The sequence below is a fragment of the Zophobas morio genome, unplaced genomic scaffold (assembly GCF_036711695.1).
Source record: "Zophobas morio isolate AGI-343-1 ecotype UQ-CSIRO unplaced genomic scaffold, CSIRO_AGI_Zmor_V1 ptg000017l, whole genome shotgun sequence".
In the NCBI taxonomy this organism is placed as follows: domain Eukaryota; kingdom Metazoa; phylum Arthropoda; class Insecta; order Coleoptera; family Tenebrionidae; genus Zophobas; species Zophobas morio.
The window spans coordinates 1,714,326-1,738,179 of NW_026972122.1; the positions used below are offsets into that span (position 1 = coordinate 1,714,326).

Here is a 23,854-nt window from a genome sequence, read left to right on the forward strand (position 1 = left end):
AGCCTCAGTAACTGTCTTTGCTCTATAATTTAAATTGAACGTAAATTTTCATGCTCTGCAATTCCTAACCTCACGTAATATTTTTTTCTGCACAAGTTTTACTTCACACCAGATCTTTTTTTTTGTTTTTATAAATCTTTGCTAGTTTTTTTTTAACTTGTAAATATTTTCTTAATTGATGCTTCCATCATATGAATTGTCTGCCGTCCAATTTTAATCTCAGATGAGAATTCTTTGCTGTTTGGCGTGGCGAAAGCGGAGGGCTCGGTTCCTAGTAGAGCTAACCCGTCCGCATTACTAGAAACGATCGGTACTTATTTACTTGCCTAGTGCCAATAACGTGTTTTCTAGGGGCTATAGTTTTTTCGTTTTTGTAAATATTTTGTTGATTAATGTTTCCATCACATAAATTGTCTGATTTTGTTTCAAGTTTTCAATTTTTGGCGTTTTTAAATTTTTGATTTTTGACTATTCGATGTTTCGATTTCCCGACTTCACAATTTTTCAATTTTTGGTGTATCCGTTTTGACATTTTTCAGTTTCTGGATTCTTCCAATTTTCTTCGATTAAATTAATTTTTCGATTTCTCGATATTCCGATTTTTCAATTTATGAATTTATCATTCTTTTTTATTTTGGGCTATTTTGATTTCTCGATTTTTCGACTTTTTTTGTTGCTTCGATTCCTGGATGTTTCAATATTTAAATTTTTCAATATTTCGATTATTTTATTTCTTGGATTTTTTTTTCGATTTTCCAATTTTTCGGTGTTTTAGTTTTTCACTTTTTTCATTTTCCAATCTTTCGACATTTCAGTTTTGGGATTTTCAATTTCCGTTTCCGATGTTTCAAATTTTCCTAGATTAATTTAATTCTTCGATTTCTTGATGGTACGATTTTTCGATTTATCAGTTTTTTGCTATTCAAATTTTGGGATTTCCCAATTTTTCCATTCTTCAGTTTTTATATTTTGATTTTTCGATTTTCTAAATTTTAGATTTTTCGATTTCTAGATTTCTCGTTTTTCTATTTTTCAATTTTTCGATTTATCAATTTTTTATAAATTTAAATATTTCAATTTTGCAATTTTTATTTTTTTGATTTTCTTCGATTTTGGACGGAGGGCTCGGTTCCTAGTAGAGCTAACCTGTCCGCATTACTAGAAAAGGTCGGTACTTCTGCATTTTGCATGTTATCCGAGCCTTAGTGATAACAACTGTGATCCAAGTTACACAGATCTCTTACTCACCTTGAGAAAGTCCAGTGTTGCCACCAATGCAAGGAAAATAAAACAACTCCCTCAATATAGACATTTTTTTATTAAATACTTTTTATCCAAATATGATACCAATATGCCAACAATAAAATCACATAATCTTAAATCTTAACATAAAATATACTATACAATTCATATATTATACTTAGCTCTTACTTAATAATATTTGGCATATATATTAAAATTTACAGAGCTGATATTTTGTATAGCATAGGACTTTGCCAGATTTCTAAGACAAACCAAGCTTACTTTACTTATTGTCAAAGAAAAACGAGTAGTAACAGAAATCCGTTTTGGACACGCGCTGCAAGAACACATTTATCCGTGCTTCTGGTAAACTGTGTGTTAAACTCAGGAGGCAACGAGTGATGATCAAAGGTAAAAATTCGGAAACCTGTCTAATCTGCACAAAACCCTGTTCGACACGAACACAGCTCAAAAGCGTATTAAGATATCATAAGTCGTAGTTCTACAACATCCTTGCTTTAGTCGCTCCAAATGTACCGTTCAACTGAATTCCGACACTTATAATTACTAAAATTTAGAAATTTTAACAAGAAATCACAAGTATATTATCTCCCTTAAAAACTAGCAACAATTGAAGAACGTTCAAGATTTTTTTCGATATCACAGACGGGCGGTACAGTTCGGGTCACGACGAAGCGTAATTTGAGCGACAAGGATTGTGAACGGAACTGCACTCTCAAAGAAACGGTGGGGCGTCGGTTAATTGACTTAAACTTGAGTATTGGACAATACGTAGGGCAAATCGGCACCTTCTTCAAAAAACAAAAGAGAAGTGGTTGTCATGGACTGAATTCGTCTAGACTTCTTTTTCAAACTACTTTTAGTAAAACAGACTTTCTTTAAAATCATCAACAAAAAACGCTTCAAGCGTCATTTAAATATTAAATAAAATTTTACCATTTTTTTTGGTAAACACAACTTAAATTTTTTTTATATACATTTTTGTATATTTTCGAAATCGTAAAGCTTTAAAAACGGACTAGAAACGGGCTATAAATTCCAACACTGGTGTCAAAAATTAAAATAAAACTTCTATAGAGGATTGTTTGACAATAACTCCATCAAAATAGACCGCAACCGCACATGAAAAAAATCCATCAGCACCTATCATCGTCACCGACATAACCGTGTAGATGCTGCGGATTTCCCACGCTCAACTCATCAGTTTGAATAAACGAATAAAAACGCGCAAATGGCCGGCGAATCGTATTTTTCACTTACAGATATTAGAAGAAATCCTGAACGTCTTCAACGTACCTCGATCTACGGTTCAAAATTCAACAAATAATCTTTAAGCTGATTGGGCAGATTCAGTTTGTTAATGTATAGTCCCGGCCTTCGGCCGAGACAGTTGTGTATTTTAACGCGGCAGATCTGTTTCAGACTTCTGGGTCTTTTATATAAATCTCTAATGATACAAGTTAACGGTTCAGTCATTTTTCCGGGCACCAAACTCAACTGCTGGGTGTGCAGGATCTTCAAGCACTCGAATAGCGGCTTGTGCTGCATTATCAAGTAGAACAACATGATGATCTTAGAAAAACTCATGTTGGGGTCCATTATGAGATTCTCTTTCCTCGATATCAGCATTATATAGTAGTAGAGGATGTAGTTCTTGGTTTTCCAAATGGACTGGAGGTGCAACGGATGGTTCTTTATTGCTTCAGACATGTTCAAGCTCAGGTCGGGATTCGCCCCGTATTGTACCTAGAGAAAGTAAAACATTGACGATCAGTCACAAACTCTAGTTTCACTCACCAAAGTAAGCGTAAGATCATAAACGTAGTGGATGTCCTTGCAATCACGAACATTCTGGATCATGTCCATACACGACTGCAGGATATGCTGGGTCCTATTGCTCACTCTGACGTTCGGATCCAGCCCGTGTGTCAGCAGCAGGACTAGCAAATTTTTTATAAACTCGAAGTTGAGCTCCTTCTGAACGTCGCAGTTCAGAGTTATGTTTTCCGAAACGGTGAAGACCAACACGTGGAGGGGAGTTAAGTTCGCTCGGTAGCTGCAGTTCGGATTAGCGCCCTCTTTCAGCAAAATTCGGATGCAGTTTAAGTAACAAACCTGTGGGATTATGGTTGGTGAGGTGCGTTTATTACGAAAAATGGGAGTACCTTCATGCTGTGGGTGAAGTGGTGGAGCGGGTCTTTGTTTATTAGGGGAACTAAGCAGACCATTAAAGGCACTGAACCGTCCCTGCCCACCATGTTTGGGTCGCCTGTAGCAAAAATTGTAGATTTAGTAAGTTTGTCTGAAAACAGTTCGATGAACTAGTCATTTTCAACTACTATCTACACTTCTCCGCCTCCTCTCTGCAGGTTTTCATAAACTCATACACACTTAAATAAAATGAACAAGGACCAACATTTTCTGGCGTGATTAGAGAAAATTTTGATTCGAAACGAGAACTTTTCGAGATAATATTTTAAAGCATTCAGTAGATTTTTTTTGACAAAATGAATGTGCATTTAATAAATTTATTACGGATAGATTTTAGATGGGAAGTAATATTTTTGTAGTCGACCTGATCCAATAGGCACTTGAATAAACTCACGAATATTGACGATTGAAAAATGTGTAAAATTATATATTTTGTTCTGATTTTGGTTCCTGATTACCTTTATAAAGTAAAAACCAATTATTTTGTCTTGAAATTCTCAGTTGTTCAATTTTTCATCTTTTTGTTTCTTCAGTTTTTCGATTTTCCAACTTTTGGATGTTTGACTTTTTAGATTTTGCAATTTTTCGTTTTATTTTATTTATTTATTTTATATTTATTTTCCGTTTCGGTTTTTTAATTTCCTTTATTTTTTCAATTTTGAGATTTTATATATTTTTTGTGTGAAATTTTTCAATTTGAATTGCAATTTTTCGAGATTTCATTTTAAATGTGTTATAATTATTATCATTTTTAAATTTTTTCTTCATTTAACAATTTTAGAATGTTTCAATTTTGCAATTATTGCATTTTTCAAATTCTCGTATAATTAATTTTTCAATTTTTCGATCTTGCAATGTTACACTTTTTCGACTATACAGTTTTGACGATTTAAAAATTTTTAGGTTTTCCAATTTTTAGGTTTTCCAATTTTTTTATTCGATTCGATGTTTTTTCTCTCCAATTTTTCGATTTATTATTTTTTTCGATTTTAAGTTCAGATTTTTCAGTTTCTCAACTTTTTAATTTTTCATTTATTCAATTTTTGATTAGGAATTTTTCTAGTTTTCATTTTAAATATGTAAAAGTTATTGAAATTTTAAAATTTTTTCAATTTTTCCCTTTTGTAATTATTAGGTTTTACGATTTCTCGATATTTAATTTTTCATTTTTTCGATCTTTCAATGTTACAGTTTTTCGACTATACAATTTTTGGGTTTTCTAATTTTTCGATTCGATTCGATATTTCTTCTTTCCAATTTTTCCATTCTTTTTTTTTTCGATTTTACGTTTCCTGATTTTTACATTTTTTCATCTCTCAATTTTTCGTTTCTTCAGTTCTTTGATTTGCGATTTTTCGATTTTCCATTTTTTTGATTTTACAATTTTTCGTTTTGCACTTTCACGAGTTTTCAATTTTTAATTTTTTCGATTTTTCAATTTTTCGTTTCGGTTTTTTAATTTTCTTTATTTTTTGAATTTTTTGGTTTTACAATTTTCTGAAATTTTTCGTTTCTTCAGTTTTTGATTTGCAAGATTTCGGGTTTTCATTTTAAATATGATTATAATTTTAAAAAAATTCCATTTTTCCAATTTTTGATTTTCTCCATTTGGCAATTATTGTATTTTTAAATTTCTCCATGGTTATTATATGTTACGGTTTTTCGAATTTACAATTTTAACGATTCTATAATTTTTCGATTTAACAATTTTTAGATTTCCAATTTTTCGATTCGATTTTTCTTCTTTCCAATTTTTCGATTCATTAATTTTTTAGATATTACGTTTCTCCATTTTTCGACTTCCCACTTTTTTTATTGCAATTTTTTTATTTATTTTTAACTGTTACTTTTTCTTAATTTTTCGTTTCTTCAATTTTTGATTTGCAATTTTTCTAGTTTTCAATTAATAATAATAATAATAATACGTTTATTCCAACAGACGTTAGTCTATGGTGGACATGTTTCATTTTCATTTTAATTATGTAATAATTACATATTATAATTTTAAAATGTTTTCACTTTTTCAATTTTACAGTTTTAGAATTCTTCCCTTTTGCAATTATTAGATTTTTCAATTTCTCGATGTTTAATTTTTTGATTGATCAATTTTTTTTCGATTTTTCTTTTCTCAATAATTGGATTTTCACTGTTTCTTTCTTGAGTTCTTCGATTTGCAATTTTTCGATTTTCCACTTTTTTGTTTTGCAATTTTTCGATTTGCAGTTTCACGAATTTTCAATTTTTAATTTTATTTTTTCAATTTTTCGGTTTTTCAATTTTCTGATTTTATATCAATTTTCTGATTTTATAACTTCTTTTTTTCATTGTGAAATTTTTCAATTACAGACTTCAGTTTCTCGACTTTCCAATTTTTCGTTTCTTCAATTTTTGATTTACAATTTTTATAGTTTTCATTTTAAGTATTTCATAATTATTATAATTTTTAAAATTGGTCACTTTTTCATATTTCCAATTTTAGGATTTTTCCATTTTTCAATTATGTATTGAATTTTTCAATTTCTCGATATTTAATTTTTCAATTTTCTTCTAATGTTACAATTTTGCGACTACACAATTTTCATGATTCTATAATTTTTCGATTAACATTTTTAAAATTTTCCATTTTTTTGTTTCGATTTTTCTTCTTTATAATTTTTCGTTTCTGCAATTCTTCGATTTGCGACTTTTCCAATTTTCCACTTTTTTGAATTTGCAATTTTTCGTCTTTTCCGCTTTTTTATTTTACACAGTTTTTCGATTTTTCCCTTTTTAGATTTTGCAATTTTTAGTTTCGGTTTTTAATTTTTGATTTTAAAAATTTTTCAATTTTAGATTTTTCAGTTTTTCGACTTTTCAAATTTTTGATTTGTAATTTTTCCAGTTTTCACTTTAAATATGTAATAGTTATTATGAGTTTTAAAAAATTTCACTTTTCCAATTTTCCAATTTTTGAATTTTTCCATTTAGGTTTTCCAATTTTTCGATTCGATTTTTCTTCTTTCCAATTTTTTGATTCTTTTTTATTTTACGCTTCTCTATTTTTAGATTTTCAATGTTTCAATTTTTTAAATTTGCAATTTTTCGATTTGCAGTTTCAGGAGTTTTCAATTTTCATTTTTTTTTATTTTTCAATTTTTCGATTTGCACTTTTTCGTTTCGGTTTTTGTAATTTTTTTAATTTTTTCAAATTTTCGGATTTTTCAACTGTTACTTTTTTTGTTTCGTTTTTTCAACTTTGGATTTTTCAGTTTTTCGAATTTTTGGTTTGCAATTTTTCTAGTTTTCATTTTAAATATGTAATTTTTATTATAATTTTGAAAAAATTTCACTTTTTCAATTTTTCGTCTTCCCTCTTTCGATTTTTCACTTTTTTTTTATTTTAAACTTTTGTATGTTTCACTCTTTAGATTTTGCAATTTTTCGATTTACAGCTTCACGAGTTTTCAATTTTCTGATTTTATAATTTTTCGACTTTTCAAATTTTTGATTTGCAATTTCTCTAGTTTTCATTTTCAATTGTAATAATTATTTGTAATTTAAACATTTTTTCACTTTTTCAGTTTTGCAATTTTAGAATGTTTCCATTTTGCAATCATTGGATTTTTCGATATTTAATTTTTCAATTTTCCAATGTTACAGTTTTTCGAATACACAATTTTGACGATTCTATAATTTTTTGATTTAACAATTTTCAAGTTTTCCAATTTTTCAATTCGACTCGATTTTTCTTCTTTCCAATTTTTCGATTCATTAATTTTTTTTTTCGGTTTGCAGTTTCACGAGTTTTCAATTTTCAGATTTTATAATTTCTATTTTTTCGTTCTACAATTTTTCAATTTTTGGATTTTTCAACTGTTACATTTTTTAAATTTTTTGGTTTTTCGATTTTAGATTTTTCAGTTTTTCGACTTTTCAAATTTTTAATTTGCAATTTCTCTAGTTTTCATTTTCAATTGAAATAATTTGTAATTTAAAAACTTTTTCACTTTTTCAATTTTGGAATTTTAGAATTTTCCCATTTTTTCTTAAGTTTTCCAATTTTTCGATTCATTTATTTCTTTTTTGGTTTGCAGTTTCACGAGTTTTTAATTTTTGCAATTTTTCAATTTTTTGGATTTTCAATTTTCTGATTTTATAATTTCTTTTTTTTCATTCTAAAATTTTTCAATTTTTTCGATTTTTCAATTTTTCGATTTACAATTTTTCTTTTGGGCTTTATATTTTTTTTAATTTTTCCAATTTCTTGGTTTTCCAATTTTCTGATTTTATAATTTTTCAATTTTTGGATGTTTCAACTACATTTTTTTTTAATTTTTCGTTTTTTCAATTTTAGATTTTTCAGTTTTTCGACTTCAAATTTTTGATTTGCAATTTCTCCAGTTTTTCCATCTATTGGATTTTTCAATTTCTCGATATTTAATTTTTCAATTTTTCGATCTTCCATTGTTACGGTTTTTGGACTATACAATTTTGACGAATCTATAATTTTTCGATTTAACAATTTTTAGAAAGTTTTCCAATTTTTCGATTCGATTTTTCTTCTTTCCAATTTTTCCATTGTTTTTTTTTATTTTACGTTTTTCGATTTTTAAATTTTGTTTCTTCAATTCGTCGATTTGCGATTTTTCAAAATTTCCACTTTTTCAATCTTCCTATTTGAAGTTTTTAATTTTTTCTATTTTTCAATTATTCATTTCTTCCATTTTTCGTTTGGGTTTTTTAATTTTTGGGTTTTTCAAGTTTTACCTTTTTTAATTTTTCGTTTTTTCAATTTTAAAACTTTCAGTTTATCGACTTTCCAATTTTTCGATTAAATTTTTAATTTTTTGTTACGGTTTTTTAATTTTCATTTTTCCAAATTTTCGGTTTTTCAATTTTTGGGTTTTTCAACGTCTACATTTTTTAAAATTAGTGATTTTTTCAATTTCTGGACTTTTCAATTTTTCATTTCTTCAATTTTTAATTTGCAATTTTTCTAGTTTTCATTTTAAATATGTAAAAATTAATATCAGTTTTAAAAATTTTCACTTTTTCAATTTTATAATAATTTTTCCATGTTCCAGTTTTTCGACTATACAATTTTGACGGTTCTATAATTTTTCGATTTAACAATTTTTAGGTTTTCTAATTTTTCCATTATTTTTTTTTTTGATTTTACGTTTTTCGATTTTTAAATTTTGTTTCTTCAATTCCTCGATTTGCGATTTTTCGATTTTCCACTTCTTTGATTTTGCAATTTTCCTATTTGCAGTTTTTAATTTTTTCTATTTTTCAATTATCCATTTCTTCCATTTTTCGTTTGGGTTTTTTAATTTTCTTTATTGTTTCAATTTTTGGGTTTTTCAAGTTTTACTTTTTTTAATTTTCAGTTTCTCGACTTTTAAATTTTTCGATTAATTTTTTTTTCGATTTTATGTTTCTGGATTTTTAAATTTTAAATGCTTCAATTTTTCGATACGCAGTTTTACGAGTTTTCAATTTTTAATTTTTTGTTTCGGTTTTTTAATTTTCATTATTTTTCCAAATTTTCGGTTTTTCAACGTCTACATTTTTTTAAATTTTTTATTTTTTTCAATTTCTGGACTTTTCAATTTTTCGTTTCTTCGATTTTTGATTTGCAAAAATTAATATCATTTAAAAAAAATCACTTTTTCAATTTTATAATAATTTTTCCATGTTCCAGTGTTACAGTTTTTCGACTATACAATTTTGACGGTTCTATAATATTTCAATTTAACAATTTTTAGGTCTTCCAATTTTTCGATTTGAATTTTCTTTCCAATTTTTCCATTATTTTTTTTTTGATTTTACGTTTTTCGATTTTTAAATTTTGTTTCTTCAATTCCTCGATTTGCGATTTTTCGATTTTCCACTTCTTTGATTTTGCAATTTTCCTATTTGCAGTTTTTAATTTTCTTTATTTTTTCAATTTTTGGGTTTTTCAAGTTATACTTTTTTTAATTTTTCGTTTTTTCAATTTTAAAATATTCAGTTTCTCAACTTTCCAATTTTTCGATATGCAGTTTCACGAGTTTTCAATTTTTAATTTTTTGTTTCGGTTTTTTAATTTTCATTATTGTTCCAAATTTTCGGTTTTTCAATTTTTGGGTTTTTCAACGTTTACATTTTTTTTTTAATTTTTGATTTTTTCAATTTCTGGACTTTTCAATTTTTCGTTTCTTCAATTTTTGATTTGCAATTTTTCTAGTTTTCATTTTAAATATGTAAAAATTAATATCAGTTTTAAAAATTTTCACTTTTTCAATTTTATAATAATTTTTCCATGTTCCAGTGTTACAGTTTTTCGACTATACAATTTTGACGGTTCTATAATTTTTCGATTTAACAATTTTTAGGTTATCCAATTTTTCGATTCGATTTTTAAATTTTGTTTCTCAATTCCTCGATTTGCGATTTTTCGATTTTCCACTTCTTTGATTTTGCAATTTTCCTATTTGCAGTTTTTAATTTTTTCTATTTTTCAATTATCCATTTCTTCCATTTTTCGTTTGGGTTTTTTAATTTTCTTTATTGTTTGAATTTTTGGGTTTTTCAAGTTTTACTTTTTTTAATTTTTCGTTTTTTCAATTTTAAAATTTTGTTTCTCGACTTTCCAATTTTTCGATTAATTTTTTTTTAGATTTTATGTTTCTCCATTTTTAAATTTTAAATACTTTAATTTTTCGATATGCAGTTCCACGAGTTTTCAATTTTTAATTTTTTGTTTCGGTTTTTTAATTTTCATTATTTTTCCAATTTTTCGATTTTTCAATTTTTGGGTTTTTCAACGATTACATTTTTTAAAATTTTTGATTTGCAATTTTTCTAGTTTTCATTTTAAATATGTAAAAATTAATGTCATTTTTAAAAATTTTCACTTTTTTAATTTTATAATTATTTTTCCATGTTCCAGTGTTACAATTTTTCGACTATACAATTTTGACGGTTCTATAATTTTTCGATTAAACAATTTTTAGGTTTTCCAATTTTTCGATTCGATTTTCTTTCCAATTTTTCCATTATTTTTTTTTATTTTACGTTTTTCGATTTTCCACTTCTTTGATTTTGCAATTTTCCTATTTGCAGTTTTTTTTTTCTATTTTTCAATTATTCATTTTTTCCATTTTCCGTTTGGATTTCTTAATTTTCTTTATTTTTTCAATTTTTGGGTTTTTCAAGTTTTACTTTTTTAATTTTTCGTTTTTTCAATTTTAAAATTTTCAGTTCCTCGACTTTCCAATTTTTCGATAAATTTTTTTTTTCGATTTTATGTTTCTCGATTTTTAAATTTTAAATGCTTCAATCGCCATAGAAAAAAACTGATTTGTAGAATAAGTTCAAAATTTTACCAATCTTGTCAGAAAATAAACGAAAGTTACTTTCTGATGCACGGAGGCTAAAATTCTACTCTCGTTCGATAGTTGTGCATGGTGGATGATTTTTTAAATTTCTGCTCTAGTTACTCATGCCATTCATAAAGCAAGCATTAATTTAGTGTGAATATTTTTATCAAACGAAATATATATATTAATAATTCTTATTTTTTTGTTAAATAAAAAAAAACAGTTAAAAAAGTACTTACCCCCCTCGTGCAGCAACATATTGAGTAACTCGTAGCAAACATCCCAGTCCCTCACATGCCTCAAAACGCACGCGACGGCCGAATTCCCTGCATGATTAATACTCTGTCGAGCTCCACTCTGTATCAAATACCTAACCAAATGCAGCACGTCCCATTTATTCCACTTGTCGTACCCGTACTGGGCCTCCTCTAAAGCGTATCTGACTATAAGCGCATGTAAAGGTGTATTTCCTAAACTATCAGGTGTGTTTATCAGCTCCTTACACCCGTGATCCAGGAGCAGCCGAATCGTAGAAACCGTGTCTTCCGCCGACTTGTGGGCAACAAGAAGAACTACGAAACACAATCAGACCCCTCTCTCGCCACAATCGCGCATCAACTCACCGACATGCAGCAGCGTCATCTGCTGGGTGCACGTCCGAACCGTCGTGTCCGCACCGGCACTTATTAAAAGTTCTAGAAACTTGCTATCATGAAGTACAGCGTAGTGTATTGGATAGTATTCATCCTTTAGAATATGGATTTCGTCAGTCCTTTCGGTAACTAAGAATTGAGTGCAGCGCCAAGCACCACGTTCGCATGCCGCGTGGAGCAGAGGCTTCCGAGCCCGGAAAATGCCGTTCTAGGTAAGAGGTTTAGATTGACGGTACGGGAAAAGCTAGATTTGGGAACTCACCCATGGATCCTCGCTTCGTTGCGCCAGCGTGGTGAGAATGGTGACTTGGTCGCCGTCTAAAGCGTAATAGATTGCCGATTGAAGTTTGCTGGAAGGACGGTCGCGACTGTCGCGTTCTATGCAGGCTTCTTCTTGCTGAATGGCTGACGCTGGAAAAAAATTATAAAATTAGATTTTGCGATGCTTATTCACAACACCCCTGCAGCCCCTGCACCGTGGGGGCGCAAATTCCAAAAAAAAAAAAAAAATGCAATAATAAATTACAATTATAGACTGATCATATTTTGCACATTTTAAACAGGATTTATCCGGCAAAATTTTGAGATTACTTAATTTTTCATTTTAAATATGTTTTAAGTTTCATGTCCTGAAAAAAAGTCTACACATATTAAAACACAAAGGCAAAATGTAAGCCCGCCCACCCGCCCTATCTCTATTGTGATGAATTTTTTTATTCGCTGTGAACCAAGGGGGAGGAGCTTAACTGCAAAATACTTATTTCTTTACAAGAAATCACAAACATGTTTTTGAGTATCGTGTTGTTCAAAGAATACTATGTATATTAAGAAGAAACATAAAAATATAAAACCCCGCCCACCCACCCCATCTCAATTGTGATGATCTTTTTTATTCTTAGAAACTTAAAACACGTTTAAAATGATAAATTTATTATCGCGAAATTGAAAAATTAAATAGCGAGAAATAGAAAAATCCAATAACTACAAAATAGAAAAATTCGAAAATCGTATTATAAAACTGAAAAAGTGATAATTTTAAAAAGTGATAATATGTAATTATTACATATTTAAAATGAAAACTAGCAAAATTGAAAAGTCGAGAAATTGGACAATCTAAAATTGAAAAAAAGAAATGTAAAAGTTGAAAAACCCAAAAATTGAAATATTTCACAATGGAAAAAGAAAATTATAAAATCAGAAAATTGAAAAACCGAAACATTGAAAAAAATTAAGAAAATTAAAAAACCGAAAGGAAAAATTGCAAAATCAAAAAAAATGGAAAAACGAAAAATCGAAAAAAAATAAGAATTGATAATGAAATTGGAAAGAAGAAAAATCGAGTCGAATCGAAAAATTGGAAAACCGAAAAATTGTTAAATCCAAATATAATGGAATCGGCAAAACTGTAACATTGGAAGATCGAAAAATTAGAAAATCAAACATCAAGAATTAGAAAAATCCAATAATTAATTATCATAATTATCACATCTTTAAAATGAAAACTAGAAAAATTGCAAATCAAAAATTGAAGAAACGAAAAATTGAAAAGTAGAGAAACTGAAAAATCTAAAATTGAAAAGAAGAAAAATTAAAAATAGTAAAAGTTGAAAAATTCAAAAATTGAAAAATTTCACAATGAAATAAAAAAAATTATAAAATCAGAAAATTAAAAAACCAAAAAATTGAAAAAATAAAGAAAATTAAAAAAAATAAATAATTGAAAACTCGTGATACTGCAAATCGAAAAATTGCAAAATCAAAAAAATGGAAAAACGAAAAATCGCAAATCGAAGATAAACGAAAAATTGAAACATTGGAAATCTGAAAATCGAGAAACAAAATCGAAAAAAATTAAGAATTAATAATGAAATTGGAAAGAAGAAAAATCGAGTCGAATCGAAAAATTGGAAAACCGAAAAATTGTTAAATCCAAATATTATGGAATCGTCAAAACTGTAACACTGGAAGATCGAAAAATTGGAAAATCAAACATCAAGAATTTGAAAAATCCAATAATTAATTATACTAATTATTACATCTTTAAAATGAAAACTAGAAAAATTGCAAATCAAAAATTGAAGAAACGAAAAACTGAAAAGTCGAGAAACTGAAAAATCTAAAATTGAAAAGAAGAAAAATTAAAAAAAGTAAAAGTTGAAAAATCCAAAAATTGAAAAATTTCACAATGAAATAAGAAAAATAATAAAATCAAAAAATTTAAAAACCGAAAAATTGAAAAATTAAGAAAAATTAAAAAAAAAGAAAAAATGAATAATTGAAAACTCGTGAAACTTCTAATCGAAAAATTGCAAAATCAAAAAAATTGAAAAACGAAAAATCGCAAATCGAAGATAAACGAAAAATTGAAACATTGGAATTCTGAAAATTGAGAAACATAAAATCGAACAAAATTAAGAATTAATAATGAAATTGGAAAGAAGAAAAATCGAGTCAAATCGAAAAATTGGAAAACCGAAAAATTGTAAAATTCAAATATTATGGAATCGGCAAAACAGCAACATTGCAAGATCGAAAAATTGGAAAATCAAACATCAAGAATTTGAAAAATCCAATAATTAATTATAATAATTATTACATCTTTAAAATGAAAACTAGAAAAATTTCAAATCAAAAATTGAAGAAACGAAAAATTGAAAAGTCGAGAAACTGAAAAATCTAAAATTGAAAAGAAGAAAAATTAAAAAAAGTAAAAGTTGAAAAATCCAAAAATTGAAAAATTTCACAATGAAATAAGAAAAATTATAAAATAAGAAAATTAAAAAACCTAAAAATTGAAAAAATAAAGAGAATTAAAAAAGCCGAAGGAAAAATTGCAAATCGAAAAATTGCAAAATCAAAAAAACGGAAAAACGAAAAATCGCACATCGAAGATCTGAGGAAATGAAAAATTGAAACATTAGAAATCTGAAAATCAAGAAACGTAAAATCTAAAAAAATTAAGAACTGATAATGAAATTGGAAAGAAAAACCGAGTCGAATCGAAAAATTGGAAAACCGAAAAACTTATAAATCGCAAAATTTTGGAATCGTCAAAACTGTATAGTTGAAAAACTGTAAGATTAGAAGATCGAAAAATTGGAAAATCAAATATCAAGAAATTGAAAAATCCAATAATTCATTATAATAATTATTCCATATTTAAAATGAAAACTACAATAATTGCAAATCAAAAATTGAAGAAACGAAAAGTTGAAAAGTCGAGAAACTGAAAAATCTAAAATTGAAAAACGAAAAATTAAAAAAAGTAAAAGTTGAACAACCCAAAAATTGAAAAATTTCACAATGGAAAAAGAAAATTATAAAATCAGACAATTGAAAAACCCAAAAATTGAAAAAATAAAGAAAATTAAAAAACCGAAAGGAAAAATTGCAAATCGAAAAATTGCAAAATCAAAAAAACAAAAAAACAAAAAATCGCAAATCGTAGACCTGAAGAAACGAAAAATTGAAACATTGGAAAGCTGAAAATCGAGAAACGTAAAACCGAAAAAAATTAAGAATTAATAATGAAATTGGAAAGAAGAAAAATCGAATCGAATAAAAAAATTGGAAAACCGAAAAACTGTTTAATCGAAATATTATGGAATTGCCAAAATTGTGTAGTCGAAAAACTGTAACATTGGAAGATTGAAAAATTAAAAAATTAATTATCGAGAAATTGAAAAATTAAATAGCGAGAAATTGAAAAATCCAATAATTGCAAAATAGAAAAATTCGAAAATTGTATTATCAAGCTGAAAAAGTGATAATTTAAAAAAATTATAACATGTAATTATTACATATTTAAAATGAAAACTAGAAAAATTGAAAAGTCGAGAAATTGAAAAATCTAAAATTGCAAAAAAAATGTAAAAGTTGAACAACCCAAAAATTGAAAAATTTCACAATGGAAAAAGAAAATTATAAAATCAGAAAATTGAAAACCCCAAAAATTGAAAAAATAAAGAAAATTAAAAAACCGAAGGGAAAAATTGCCAATTGAAAAATTGCAAAATCAAAAAAATGGAATAACAAAAAATCGCAAATCGAAGATCTGAAGAAACGAAAAATTGAAACATTGTAAATCTGAAAATCGAGAAACGTAAAACTGAAAAAAATTAAGAATTAATAATGAAATTGGAAAGAAGAAAAATCGAGTTGAATCAAAAAATTGGAAAACCGAAAAATTGTTTAATCGAAATTTTATGGAATTGCCAAAATTCTGTAGCCGAAAAACTGTAACATTGGAAGATCGAAAAATTGAAAAATTAATTATCGAGAAATTGAAAAATTAAATAGCCAGAAATTGAAAAATCCAATAATTGCAAAATAGAAAAATTCGAAAATTGTATTATAAAATTGAAAAAGTGATAATTTTAAAAAGTGATAATATGTAATTATTACATTTTTAAAATGAAAACTAGAAAAATTAAAAAGTTTAGAAATTGAAAAATCTACAATGGAAAAAGAAAATTATAAAATCAGAAAATTGAAAAACCGAAAAATTGAAAAAATAAAGAAAATTAAAAAACCGAACGGAAAAATTGCAATTCGAAAAACTGCAAAATCAAAAAAAAGGAAAAACAAAAAATCGCAAATCGAAGATCTGAAGAAACGAAAAATTGAAACATTGGAAATCTGAAAATCGAGAAACGTAAAACTGAAAAAAATTAAGAATTAATAATGAAATTGGAAAGAAGAAAAATCGAGTCGAATCAAAAAATTGGAAAACCGAAAAATTGTTTAATCGAAATGTTATGGAATTGTCAAAATTGTGTAGTCGAAAAACTGTAAGATTGGAAGATCGAAAAATTGAAAAATTAATTATCGAGGAATTGAAAAATTAAATAGCGAGAAATTGAAAAATCCAATTGCAAAATAGAAAAATTCGAAAATTGTATTATAAAACTGAAAATGTGATAATTTTAGAAAGTGATAACATGTGATTATTACATATTTAAAATGAAAACTAGAAAAATTGAAAAGTCGAGAAATTGAACAATCTAAAATTGAAAAAAAAAAATGTAAAACTTGAAAAACCCAAAAATTGAAAAATTTCACAACGGAAAAAGAAAGTTATAAAATCAGAAAATTGAAAAACCGAAAAACTGAAAAAATAAAGAAAATTAAAAAATCGAAAGGAAAAATTGCAAAATCAAAAAAATGGAAAAACAAAAAACCGCAAATCGAAGATCTGAAGAAACGAAAATTTAAAACATTGGAAAGCTGAAAATCGAGAAACGTAAAACCGAAAAAAATCAAGAATTAATAATGAAATTGGAAAGAAGAAAAATCGAGTCGAATCAAAAAATTGGAAAACCGAAAAATTGTTTAATCGAAATTTTATGGAACTGCCAAAATTGTATAGTCGAAAAACTGTAATATTGGAAGATCGAAAAATTAAAAAATTAATTATCGAGGAATTGAAAAATTAAATAGCGAGAAATTGAAAATTGTATTATAAAACTGAAAAAATGATAATTTTAAAAAGTGTTAACATGTAATTATTACATATTTAAAATGGAAACTAGAAAAATTGAAAAGTCGAGAAATTGAAAAATCTAAAATTGCAAAAAAAAAATATAAAAGTTGAACAACCCAAAAATTGAAAAATTTCACAATGAAAAAAGAAAATTATAAAATCAAACAATTGAAAAACCGAAAAATTGAAAAAATAAAGAGAATTAAAAAAGCGGAAGGAAAAATTGCATATCGAAAAATTGCAAAATCAAAAAAACGGAAAAACGAAAAATCGCAAATCGAAGATCTGAGGAAATGAAAAATTGAAACATTGGAAATCTGAAAATCAAGAAACGTAAAATCTAAAAAAATTAAGAATTGATAATGAAATCGGAAAGAAAGATCGAATCGAATCGAAAAATTGGAAAACCGAAAAACTGGTAAATCGAAAAATTTTGAAATCGTCAAAATTGTATAGTTGAAAAACTGTTAACATTGGAAGATCGACAAATTGGGAAATCAAACATCAAGAAATTGAAAAATCCAATAATTCATTATAATAATGATTCCATATTTAAAATGAAAACCAGAAAAATTGCAAATCAAAAATTGAAGAAACGAAAAATTGAAAAGTCGAGAAACTGAAAAATCTAAAATTGAAAAGAAGAAAATTTAAAAAAGTAAAAGTTGAAAAATCCAAAAATTGAAAAATTTCACAATGAAATAAGAAAAATAATAAAATCAGAAAATTAAAAAACCGAAAAATTGAAAAAATAAGGAAAATCAAAAAATTGAAAAAATGAATAATTGAAAACTCGTGAAACTGCAAATCGAAAAATTGCAAAATCAAAAAAATAGAAAAACGAAAAATCGCAAATCGAAGATAAACGAAAAATTGAAACATTGGAAATCTGAAAATCGAGAAACATAAAATCGAAAAAAATTAAGAATTAATAATGAAATTGGAAAGAAGAAAAATCGAGTCGAATCGAAAAATTGGAAAACCGAAAAATTGTTAAATCCAAATATTATGGAATCGGCAAAACTGTAACATTGGAAGATCGAAAAATTGGAAAATCAAACATCAAGAATTAGAAAAATAAAATAATTAATTATAATGATTATTACTTCTTTAAAATGAAAACTAGAAAACTTAGAAATCAAAAATTGAAGAAACGAAAAATTGAAAAGTCGAGAAACTGAAAATCTAAAACTGAAAAGAAAAATTAAAAAAGCAAAAGTTGAAAAATTCAAAAATTGAAAAATTTTACAACGAAATAAAAAAATTATAAAATCAGAAAATTAAAAAACCGAAAAATTGAAAAAATAAACAAAATTAAAAAATAGAAAAAACGAATAATTGAAAACTCGTGAAACTGCAAATCGAAAAATTGCAAAATCAAAAAAATGGAAAAACGAAAAAACGCAAATCGAAGATTGAAACATTGGAAATCTGAAAATCGAGAAACAGAAAATCGAAAAAATTTAAGAATTAATAATGAAATTGGAAAGAAGAAAAATCGAGTCGAATCGAAAAATTGGAAAACCGAAAAATTGTTAAATCCAAATATTATGGAATCGGCAAAACAGTAACATTGCAAGATCGAAAAATTGGAAAATCAAACATCAAGAATTTGAAAAATCCAATAATTAATTATAATAATTATTACATCTTTAAAATGAAAAATAGAAAAATTGCAAATCAAAAATTGAAGAAACGAAAAATTGAAAAGAAGAAAAATTAAAAAAAGTAAATGTTGAAAAATCCAAAAATTGAAAATTTTCACAATGAAATAAGAAAAATAATAAAATCAGAAAATTAAAAAACCGAAAAATTGAAAAAATAAGGAAAATAAAAAAATAGAAAAATGAATAATTGAAAACTGGTGAAACTTCAAATCGAAAAATTGCAAAATCTAAAGATTGAAAAACGAAAAATCGCAAAAAATTGAAACATTGGAATTCTGAAAATCGAGAAACATAAAATCGAAAAAAATTAAGAATTAATAATGAAATTGGAAAGAAGAAAAATCGAGTCGAATCGAAAAATTGGAAAACCGAAAAACTGGTAAATCGAAAAATTTTGAAATCGTCAAAATTGTATAGTTGAAAAAGTCAAAAAACTGTAACATTGGAAGATCGAAAAATTGGAAAATTAATTATCGAGAAATTGAAAAATTAAATAGCGAGAAACTGAAAAATCCAATAATTGCAAAATTGAAAAATTCGAAAATTGTATTATAAAACTGAAAAAGTGATAATTTTAAAAAGTGGTAATATAGAATTATTACATATTTAAAATGAAAACTAGAAAAATTGAAAAGTCGAGAAATTGAAAAATCTAAAATTGAAAAAAAAAATGTAAAAGTTGAAAAACCCAAAAATTGAAAAATTTCACAATGGAAAAAGAAAATTATAAAACCAGAAAATTAAAAAACCGAAAAATTGAAAAAATAAAGAAAATTATAAAATCGAAAGGAAAAATTGCAAATCGAAAAATGGCAAAATCAAAAAAATGGAAAAACAAAAAATCGCATATTGAAGATCTGAAGAAACGAAAAATTGAAAAATTGGAAAGCTGAAAATCGAGAAACGTAAAACCGATAAAAATTAATAATTAATAATAAAATTGGAAAGAAGAAAAATCGAGTCGAATCAAAAAATTGGAAAACCGAAAAATTGTTTAATCGAAATGTTATGGAATTGTCAAAATTGTGTAGTCGAAAAACTGTAACATTGGAAGATCGAAAAATTGAAAAAATAATTATCGAGAAATTGAAAAATTAAATAGCGAGAAACTGAAAAATCCAATAAATACAAAATAGAAAAATTCGAAAACTGTGTAATAAAACTGAAAAAGTGGAAATGTAATTATTACATATTAAAAATGAAAACTAGAAAAATTGGAAAGTCGATAAATTGAAAAATCCAAAATTGAAACAAAAAAAAAAAGTAAAAGTTGAAAAACCCAAAAATAGAAAAAATTCACAATATAAAAAGAAAAATTATAAAATCAGAAAACTGAAAAAACGAAAAATAGAAAAAAATAAAAATTGAAAACTGAAACTGCTAATCGAAAAATTAGTTTCAATTTTTCAATTCCTCATCATCCAAATTTTTCAATTTTTCGTTTCTTCAATTTTTCGATTTGCAAATTTTCCATTTTTTTGATCCGAAAATTGAAAAATCGAAAAATTGAAACATTCAAAATCTAAAAGTCGAGAAACGTAAAATCGAAAAAAAAAAGAATGCTTATATTTTCCGTTGTTTTTCTTAATATATGTTCTTCTTTTCATTACAAAATACTTAAAACGTGTTCAAGAAGGTTAATTTTTGTAGAGAAATATCCATTTTGGAATTAAGCTCCTCCCCCCACTTTGATAACTAATGAAAAATTCATCACAATTGAAATCGGGGTGGGTATAGGTGAGGCTTTCTTTTTTACTAGATACATTATAATTTTCTTTAAACAATACGATTATTTAAAAACATGTTTCAGATGGTAATTTCTTGTAAAAAATAAGGATTTTGCAATTAAGCTCCGCCCCTGGCTCACGACGATTTAAAAAAAAGTCACATTTGAGATAGGGTGGGTGGGCGGGGCTTATATTTTACGTAGTTTTTCTTAAAATACGTTCTTCTTTTCGTTACAAAATACTTAAAAGTGTTCAAGAAGGTTAATTTTTGTAGAGAAATATCCATTTTGAAATTAAGCTCCTCCCACCACTTTGATAACTAATGAAAAATTCATCACAATAGCAATCGGGGTGGGTACGTTTCCTCACGTCAAAAAATAAAATATAGTATAAATAATAAATATAATTACAGAAAAAATGTTAAACTAATCATCATGTTTACAATCCATAAACTTTTAATTTAAATTTTTACCACGATAGACGTCAGCAGATGTATCTTTGAATACATTAACGACACATGATTGTAACATCATAAATTATATATTTTAAATAAGATAGACGTTGAAATTCTAGTATTTAATGTCTGTTGATTATTTACTAGTGGACATATTTATTATTTATCAGATAATTAACGCAACATTAAACGTTGTTGTGCTGTTTAAAATAAAAATTACTTTTGTGAGAATTAGTACATAGTTGTAGGAAAGAGTTGCGAGCTTCGCTCGCTCGCGGTAGCTCGGTATTTTCACTATATTAATTTTATATTAATAAAACAGTGAAAAACCAACTCACAGTACTTTCCCCTCTCCTCACAGTTGCTGCTATGAGCCCCCGGCCAGCACATCCGCGCCTCCACATCCACCTTAGCTCCATGTTTCAGCAATAAATCCACACATTCATCATGTCTACAACAACATAATTATCAAATAATTTAACTAAAACGTGATGCCGTACCCTTTCAAGCAAGCTATATGAAGCGGAAGACTACAAGGAAATCTATTGACATCAGCAGCGGTGTGTCGAGCCAACAGCCACCGCACTAGCTCCACATTGTTTGCACCTACACACTTCTGAAGCAGGTTGTAGCCCGCTTCGTCATGTATCGCCAAAATATTCTCATTCTATGTAAAAACAAAGACATCATTTTCGTCCCCAGCCGCCAAATGAAACTTACTTTTGGTATTTGTTGTAAAAGTCCCTCTAATCTTTGTACTCCAATCTTTGGGTTTGCTCTAAAAGCATCGAATATAGTTTGTACCTTTTGTCTCGTCGAATCGGAAACTTTGTGGCCGTGACCGTTCGACAGCAGTGCACTTCCTGACTGGAACACTTGACTCACTGAGCCCCCCATTCTTGTCTACTGACAAGTCTTCGACATGACTGATTTGTACCTACAGAGGGCTAGGTACGCGCGAAGTGGATGTCGAAGGGGTACTTACGGTGAAAACTGGTTAAAGGAAATACTGGGGTTGATCCATTTTCGACGCGATTTGGATAAAATCTGTCAATTTGGAGTCATTTTAGGTTATATACAATTGACAGTTAGGGTTTGACGTAAATGGGGCACTTTGTCGTTTTGTTAACGACGCGTTCGCTGCAGGAGTCGGTCTTAACTGACGTTGTCATTATTTACATTATTAATTTATGTTATTTGAAAGCACATTCAGTGAAAACATTTTTAAAGGATTTTTATAATGCGCACATCAACCACATTAATCCAATCAATAACGGCGATGGCTCCATCTTGCGGTACACGATTTATGGACAAAGGCGCCAATTTTATCAGTTTTCTATAAACAGGGAAAATTAAATTATGAAATTCGTGATTAATAAATCAACAAAATTCGAAAAACATCGCTTTTATTGAAGAATTATGCAGGTTACAAAAAAAAAACTAGATAAGAAATATAAAGCCTATTTCACACTAGCAAATGTTTGACTGGTGAAATGACAAATTACCATATGGTACACAAAAGATCAAAATGTATGCGCTGGAAAGACACCCAGTGAAAGAAAAATGCACACAAAATCCGTTCATAATTTACTTTTACTTCCTTTTCGCTTGTGTGTATAATTGGTTGCATACAGAAGGGTTTCTTTTAATAGTAATAATGAGTTTCATAATATTTAGGACATTGTTTAAGTTTTTATAGGTGAAGTACTTGTTTAAAATCAAGCTTGAGTTATTTCTGTAAAATAACGACCAAAAAATTCCTCTCGTTACTCGTTTTATTAATTAGCAAAAGTATACACCACTGCGTCCTCTGTAATATAAGTTGCATAACCCTATCTAATTTAAATTTTTAAACCATTTTAAGTACGAAGATGAAAAAAATATTAAGAGTTACCTTAACAAATTTAGTACTAAAAGAAAGCTTACTTAACGAAAAGTTCAAGAATGTTTTAACATACAGGATATCCTATTTAAATGATATGAAAAAAATGACAATTTACATGTTTGATCACCTCGTCCAAACAAACTGAGACATTTTGGATTTTCAGGTATTCAGGTATTCAATCGCCAAATTTTTAAATTCTTGGGAGTGTATTTTTATTACTGTTTTTGTTCGTGTTCTTCTAATGTGTCTTTTAAAAAAGTAACTTATAATTAACTTTAAATTTCGAAAATTGAAAAATTCAAATATAGAAGAACTGAAAACTCGAGAAATTGAAAAACCTAAAATTTTAAAAATTGAAAACTTAAAATATCGAAAATTTGAAAGATTGTGAAAACCGAAAGCTTAAAAAACGAAAAATTGAAAATCCAAAAAGTAAAAAGTCGAGAAATCTAAAAATCCAGAACGTGAAAAATCCCAAAATTGAAAAATTGAAGAATCGAAAAACTGAGAAAAATCACAAAATTGAACGAAACATCCAAAAATTGGGTAATTAAAAAATTGAAAAATTGGGAAATCGAAAAGTCGAAAAATTACAAACGTACAGAATCGAAAAATTCAAAAACTGAGACAATCAAAACATCGAAACATCGAAATCGCGATAAATCGACTTCTCAAAAAATTGAAGAATAAAAAATTCGGAAAAAATAAAAATTAAAATGTACAAGAACTAAAAACTCAAACAATTCAGAAATCGAAATATACAGTCGAAAACTGAAAAATCTAAAGTTTAAAAGAGAAAAACTGGAAATCCAAAAAATTAAAAATCGAAAAGTCGAAAAATATAGAAATTGAAAAATCCCAAAACTGAAACAAATATCCAAAATTGAGAAATTAAAAAATTAGCCAGCCGAAAAATCCAAAAATCGAAGAATTGAAGAACTGAAAATTCGGAACTGCGAATTCGAGAAACGGGAAAATAAAAAAAAAAAAAATTAATTGAGAAATCGGAAAACTAAAAATTTAGCAACGTCAAAATCTGAAAAATCGGAAAATAGAAATATTAAAGAACTGGAAAATCAAAAAATTCAGAAATCGAAAAATCTAAAATTTAAAACATTGAATGAAGAATCAAAAAAGAAAAATTCGAAAATCTAGAACTTAAAAATCGA

The 23,854-nt window shown here is 26.9% G+C and overlaps 1 protein-coding gene across 1 annotated transcript; it reads right to left on the reverse strand.

The window, feature by feature from the left end:
- Positions 1-1,299: 1,299 nt before the first annotated feature.
- LOC135130093 (ankyrin-3) lies at positions 1,300-22,073 on the reverse strand. Its single transcript, XM_064057415.1, has 9 exons — positions 21,521-22,073; positions 21,301-21,467; positions 21,139-21,251; positions 11,733-11,881; positions 11,441-11,678; positions 11,057-11,389; positions 3,429-3,532; positions 3,061-3,378; positions 1,300-3,009 (listed from the first exon to the last, which is right to left on the reverse strand). The coding sequence occupies exons 1-9, from the start codon at positions 21,695-21,697 to the stop codon at positions 2,566-2,568; spliced, it is 2,043 nt and encodes a 680-aa protein (XP_063913485.1). The 5' UTR covers positions 21,698-22,073; the 3' UTR covers positions 1,300-2,565.
- Positions 22,074-23,854: the final 1,781 nt, after the last annotated feature.

Excerpts from the sequence above, each read along its gene's own strand:
- LOC135130093 (XM_064057415.1), bottom strand. The coding sequence starts at position 21,697 with ATGGGGGGCTCAGTGAGTCAAGTGTTCCAGTCAGGAAGTGCACTGCTG. Across the intron at positions 21,468-21,520 it reads TTTTACAACAAATACCAAAA|AATGAGAATATTTTGGCGAT; the intron begins GTAAGTTTCATT and ends GTTTTTACATAG. Across the intron at positions 3,533-11,056 it reads TATGTTGCTGCACGAGGGGG|GCGACCCAAACATGGTGGGC; the intron begins GTAAGTACTTTT and ends TTTTTGCTACAG.